General features: G+C 30.4%; 2 protein-coding genes across 2 annotated transcripts; both read right to left on the reverse strand.

The window, feature by feature from the left end:
• Positions 1–1,715: 1,715 nt before the first annotated feature.
• LOC104790693 (uncharacterized) lies at positions 1,716–2,409 on the reverse strand. The gene has a single exon (XM_010516473.2). The coding sequence runs from the start codon at positions 2,380–2,382 to the stop codon at positions 1,798–1,800; it is 585 nt and encodes a 194-aa protein (XP_010514775.1). The 5' UTR covers positions 2,383–2,409; the 3' UTR covers positions 1,716–1,797.
• Positions 2,410–3,597: 1,188 nt separating this feature from the next.
• LOC104790695 (putative NAC domain-containing protein 61) lies at positions 3,598–5,843 on the reverse strand. The gene is made up of 3 exons (XM_010516474.3): positions 5,521–5,843; positions 4,770–5,056; positions 3,598–4,154 (listed from the first exon to the last, which is right to left on the reverse strand). Exons 1-3 carry the CDS (start codon positions 5,675–5,677, stop codon positions 3,870–3,872), a joined length of 729 nt encoding a protein of 242 aa, XP_010514776.1. The 5' UTR covers positions 5,678–5,843; the 3' UTR covers positions 3,598–3,869.
• Positions 5,844–6,907: the final 1,064 nt, after the last annotated feature.

Here is a 6,907-nt window from a genome sequence, read left to right on the forward strand (position 1 = left end):
TAAACAAATTTCTGTCTCTTTACTTTCACTTTGACGTAGTTTGTTTTCCCCTCTAAAATTTGTAGTGACAGTTTGTTTAACCACTGAAATTGTTTACTCAAAAAAAATTTTAGATGAAAAACTGAGGAAAAAATATCTACACGATTGCAGTGGGTTTATGACCTACCCAATAAAATTTGAGAAATAAAAAAACAGTTAAAAGAATAAAAAATTATAACCACAATGTTATAGGGGTCTTAGATAATTTATAGATATAAAATATAAACTAAATTAAAAAAATCTAAAAATATTACAACATAAGAAATTTAACTGAAAAGTAAATAAATAAAAGAAACTCAAAATAATATAGAACATTTTATTTTAAAATATCACGAGTTTCTAATAAGAAAATCAAATTTAACTAAGTAATATAACTAAAATCTAAAAATGCTACAACATAATTAAATTAAAAATTTAGAAAGAAGAATTAAACAAATATTGATAGTACGTAGATTCATAATATCCAAAATATCCAAAATTGTATAAAACCAAAATAATAAAAGTTCTTATCATCGTCTAAGTTGTGAAGTTGTAATTTGGGAACCCTGTATTTTGGTAAACTATGTTAGACAATGAAAATTTTAAAATAATGCGATGTCTATTATTTATAGATGTGAAAAAATTCGGATAGAACCAAGTCACCTTGGTCCAGTGGTAAAAGGAGAAAAGTCCCGCCACCTGGATTCGCGGTCCTAGGAGATTAGTGTTTGGGCCTTGGAAGCTTTTAGGATTACTTCTGAATTATCAAAAAAAAAAAAAATAGTCAGATTAGTGTAAGTAGTCGAAGATATATGTGTAGCATTGTATAAATATTGTACTTAAACATTGATTTAGTTTGTCTACCCATATATGAAGCGTAGTTAAATTCAGCCTTATATGAGGTTTATCTGCAAGTGTCTTGCAATCTGATCATCACTCATGATACCCCATTTTCTTTTGCTAGCAAGGTTTTCTAATCTCTCATGATTTGTAATTGTCTCTTTGTTGTTCGTGATTTTTTAACATACTTAAGATTTTGATTTGATATGAGATAGCACTTATTATACATTTTTATATAATAAGATAAATGCTCTATTTCCTTACGGTGATAGGTAAATATTTCATTTTTGCTTTTGGATTGTGTTTTTTTTGTTTGGTAAATATTTTTTTAACTTTTTTTTCTAGCGATTAACTTAGACGTGTGTCAAAATCTAAGATCGTTAATTTGACATATATCGCAATCATGTTAAGCAGTAATCTGGACACGTGTCGATATCTTATTTATACAATTGACATGTATCACGATCTTGTTAATGAATAATTTTGACATCAAACTTTATATAATAAATGTATACTATGAGATTTATTGTAAAAATAATTACATGTGGTATCTGATAACCTTAATATTTGTACTGATGATTTAATAATATTATTAGGATACCAGATGCCACATGTAATTATCTTTTTAACATGATGACTATTGTAATCCGAGCTCAAATTAATCGATATAATCACGTTACAAAAAGAAAAACAAAAAAATGATTTCTGAACCAAAAATTTAAAGTTTAATCGTACATATCTGATACCTGTTTGAATCTAATAATTAATTGACATGCATGTACTACGTTTTCTTAAAATATTTTTTTTTTCTATAGGCGAAAAAAAGGGAAACATGTTTATCTCTATACAACAAGATATACAAAAAGAAGTTCTAAGATCATATTGATTAGTGTAATACGCAAAACATATTGTTAATTTGAATGTAATTTTGAGATTGTTCTACAACAAGTCTGCTACACTCATCACAAACGTAATATGATTATACACATCCATGTTGGCCCCAAAAACTAGGGACCTTGTATCGTCTGGATCAACAGACAAAATCATATTGCAATAATCAGCAGCATCACGTGAAAGACTAAGTTCGTCATCCGTATCATCGACATTACCTTTTCCCATTGACAACACTGCCTTATGTAGCCCCTCGACAACAGAATCATTATAGTTCTCCATACAACTCTTGAAACATGGCTTCTTCGGAGAACCGATGAGAAACTGTGTATGTTGTGCCTTCTCTATGGCAAGATAAAGGGCAGCCTTAGCTAACTCCAATGCAGTTGATGCGGAGGCTGTGCGGGGATTTAAGGTTAGAGATTCGATACATGCTTCTTCTAGGGACGAAAATGATGCAGTGCCTTTACAAGCCTTTGATATCAGCCTTGACGGGTATGGACATGTTTTTGGTTTCGTTGATAAAGGGCTAGCAATGTTGAATTTTGCATTGGTAGATGACCATCGTGAGAGGAGAAGAAAGATTACAATATAGATTGATATATATGCATGGGAAGAGTAGAAAAAAGGCATTGTATATATGTTGAGTAAAACTTTTTATTTGGTTATAGGGTTAGGAGAAATATTAGCTTAAAGTTTGTACATATATTAAATTTTGATGTTGTCAATGGTTTAAATTGTGCTCTATTCATTTCCACAAATTTTAAGCATGAGATATATTTATAGGTTTGGAATGAGCGATGGAGGATATATAAACTCGTAAACGCTAATAATAAGAGTATATATGGTAATGAGAGAGAGAGAGAGAAGATTCAATGTCATGGCATGTCTCATGTACTAGGCACGTCAAACGTTTCTTGAAAAACAAATACTCACACAGTCACACAATTTATATAAACGTTCTTAGAACAACAAGTTTTAGAAGAAAAATTTATATAAACTGAACAAGGAAAACACCAAATGAAATAAAACACAATATTTTTTTATCGTCTACTATATGCGCTTCTCTATCTCCCTCTTTCACTATAAGAAACAAAATATATATATATATATATATATATATTATTTTTTATTTTACAGAAAGAAAGAATGAATGATAGGAATTTTAAGAATTATTTGACAGTTTTTTTCTTGTAAACGTTGAATGAGCAACAAACATCCATATACACAATCAGTCATCCTTTTCTTTTTTTTCTTTCAGTCAAGTGATGTATTAATACATATCGAGATCACACCTCTATATATAGTAGAACATATCCAAAATTTATGGGGTCCGATTGATAACATAACCAAAACTATATAAAAAACTGTAAGCTGGAAAAATAAACTGTACATGAAAACTGTATAAAAAAAATTGAGAATAAAATTATTAGTAAAACTTTTATGACTGGTAAATTTTAAAACTGTATATTCCTACAACTTTGTAAAGCGATTACCATTCAATACCATGGTAAGAATGAAAATGATTAAACAACATACTATATTAAAAAACTGAAAGGAATTGAAGAAAGTGCAATAAATGTAGGCGGATCTGATTTGTATTGAATGTGAGACTGATTTAATTGATTGAAGCTAATTTTTATCCATATTTTAGGAGGATAATACATGCAAAGTATTCTAAATATCATCCATGATCAACTAGAAACTAGAACCTTTTAGCAATCTACTCATCATTATTCAAAACCAACGAAAAGAAAAAGAAACAAATCCCACAAATGAACCAAAAAAAATGGAAGAAAGAAAGACGTAAGTATAAAAACATAGTGAATCTTTGGCCTAATCATCCGGTTAGGTAAAAAGAAAAATGTCGTGGTCGTGATAGACCCAAATATCTTCAATCTTCATTAATGTAGTTATTAGCGTGTTATCTCTACACACCATCCTACTACTCATATATAGTACTAGTTTTTTTTTTCTTTCTTTTATTATAACTTCTTATATATACTTTACTAGTTGGCCACTCAAAAATTGAAAGTTGCCCTAAATTTGAGGACTTCTTCTACTTTTTTTTCTTATCTCCTTTTTGTATATTTTAGTAGCAAATGAACATAAGAAGTAATTTAATTCATTTGTTCCCATTCCCAAAAAGGTAGTGATAGCCCATCAACCATCTCTGAGATGCTTATTTGTGTATTAATAGTAGTAGCATTCACCGCCAAATCAACATTGTTTCCTCCTGAATGTGAAGTTTCTGGTGAGGTTGATATTGTAACACGAGATGATGTCTCCACTCTATTGCTAGGAACCTTTCTCTCTATCCCATAAGCTTCTGTGGGACGTCTGTCAAAGGCCCTCGAGCTTCCTGACTTTATGTAGATTCGACAGATACTGAATTCGTTCCTCAGCTATATTGAAATAGCAACAAACTTTGTTAAAACCTTTTCTGATCAAGAAAGATTAACAATTTTTTTTTCTAATTATATATTATCAGTAATTTAGACATTAACGTATGCCTCTTAGGATGGTAGAAAACTATAAATTCGATGAAATTAATATATATAAACCAACAGAGAAAAATATGCATGATGCATGATATTTTTTGGTTTTTTATCATTTTATGTATGCATGATTTGGGTAATTTCAAATACTTAAAACGCATGTAAACCGTTTAAATCTACCGCTCACTCTTTTACCACATACAGTATATCACTTTTGAAAAGACTTGCAAGTAAAACCTGATATATATATATATTTACACATCTATGATAATGATTTTGGACAGAATCATATATATATAGCTAGGGTAATTCGTTTTGATATCTTTCTGTTGTAATAATTTTTGTTTAAAAAGATTATACAGCTAGTTCGCTGCTCATGGTTGTCCAAAAAGGGTTTTGAGACATCAGTTATGTTTTATATTAAAATTCCACATATAAATTTGGTGTTTAAGAAAAAGAAAAATAGTGTTCAATTAGTATATATTTGATGAAAATTTATATTTTAAAGATGTGATTATGCACCTTTGGGTTTGTAGATGCACTGGCTGTTTCATCAACAGCTTTATACTCATTCATCTTCCACTTTGTTTTTCTCCCAGTAGGTGCTTTACCGGTATAGAATACCATCGTCTTCTTAACTCCGATCACTCGGTTATCAGGCGAGAACACGGGGCCTGGTGAACCAGTTGCTTTCCAGTATCCTGAACGAGTGGTCCTGCTTGGTCTTCCTCCTCTAGCTTCCCGCTCTTGTCTTGGCACGAAGAAAAGCCATTGTTCTGCATCTCCTCGACACCTCTCTCCGGCAAGATCTACAAACAAAAACACACACACACCAAGAACACACTTCTCAATTTTTGTGTAAAACCTCACTTTATGTATGTACGCTTACATGTTAATTTTAAACAAAAATATATTTATAGAAAATTATATTGTTTAGTGTTAGGAATAATTATGATTCTTTTGTATATAGTTTGTTTTACATATAATCCCAAACGCAAACGGAAATAAATCCTACCTATTGTTTTTGTTTATAAAAATTTAACCAGCCTATATAGTTACAGCTACAAAATAAATAAACATAAATACAAACAAACAATTAAAACCTATATTTCATGCATACAATCTCAAGATGACATTAATCTACTCAAGAAACGCAAGAAGGAAGACTCTACAGTGAGACGACGTGACGTTATGCGCTCCTAATTATTTGATTACACATCTAGACAACAAAGATATCATCGACATGATTTATAGCTAGTGATTGCATACGTACTTGGAAGCTGAGTAGGCTCAACGCTAAACACATCAAGGATTGGTATGAGGCTGTGAATGGTGGCATTTCCTCCACTGAGCTGGATTCTTAGGTAGAACGTAAGAAGCTCTTCTTCCGTCGGATAGAACCGAAACCCTACACGAAGCTCTTCCCCCATTTGTTTCTTGAGTAAAAGTGAAACCTCATGAGCTCATGATGAGTATAAATAGTTGCAAGTAGCTAGAGATTAGTGTTTTTTCTCCGAGTGAAAAGAGGAAAAGTTTTACGCGTTTGGACTTTAGTTTTTGGTCGAGTGTATTATATTATTTGTCTTTTCATATTTTGTTGGAGAATTGGCCACGGGCCCATATGTGTGATAATTTCGTTCCATTTCTATCATGTCTATACGTGTGACAGTGAGTGCCTTTTTCTCAAACCACATACCTTTATCATTGAATAAGTCAAGGCTTCTTCTTACTAAGTCTCCTACAAATATATATTCATTATTACTATTTTTTATAATTGATAAACTAATATATATTCATTATTATATCCTCGCATTTTCCATTGTTACATCCATCTCCATGCATGCATGTTCTGTTTTGGGTAAATGCCTCGAAATTAATAAATCATATAAAGACATTTTATATATTGATCCAACCATATTGAGCCACCAAACACACACAATGATCCAACCATGACGTCTTCTTTTTGTGTTTTTCGAATTAGATATATTAATATCAAAATTGTAGTTAATAATTTTCTTCATTTTGTAGAAGTATGTTTTTCTACAGAAACATATTGTTTTTATGATGTCGCTCTACTAATGATTCTGTAGACGTATTTGACAGTTGACAAATAGACAAGATAAAATGTATAGTGAGATAATTTATACGAATATCCTTACCTACAACTAGGCATGTCAACTATGGCTAAATTCGGTGGTCTGATTCTGTCCAGCTTTAAAAAATATCGAGTTCGAGTTTAAATATATATGTTCAGAAAAAATTAGATTTTTTGGGCTCAGTCCGTTGAGCTATAGAGTTTTTAGGCTTAGCTTGATCGAATTTAGACCGGCCCAAAAAGCTTTTAAACAAATGTATTTGTACGTTTTGTTAACATTTTTGTTTGATTGCAATATTTGATTAATGATTTATTATAAATAAAGTTTTAAACTCTAGTTCTAGTTTTCATATTTACTTAATAACCTTACTTAATACTTTTTAAATTTTTTTGTGATATTTTATATGAATTATATGGTTAAAGTATATAAACTAAATTTAGTTTTTAATTTTTTCTTTTAAATTAAGCAGGGTTTAGTGGATATAGATGAATTATTTAAATTTTGATTGATTTGTTTTATACTGCACCTATAAACATTGTTTTCCAAGACTTATAAATTTGAATT

The sequence above is a fragment of the Camelina sativa genome, chromosome 6 (assembly GCF_030686135.1).
Source record: "Camelina sativa cultivar CO46 ecotype springtype chromosome 6, ASM3068613v1".
In the NCBI taxonomy this organism is placed as follows: domain Eukaryota; kingdom Viridiplantae; phylum Streptophyta; class Magnoliopsida; order Brassicales; family Brassicaceae; genus Camelina; species Camelina sativa.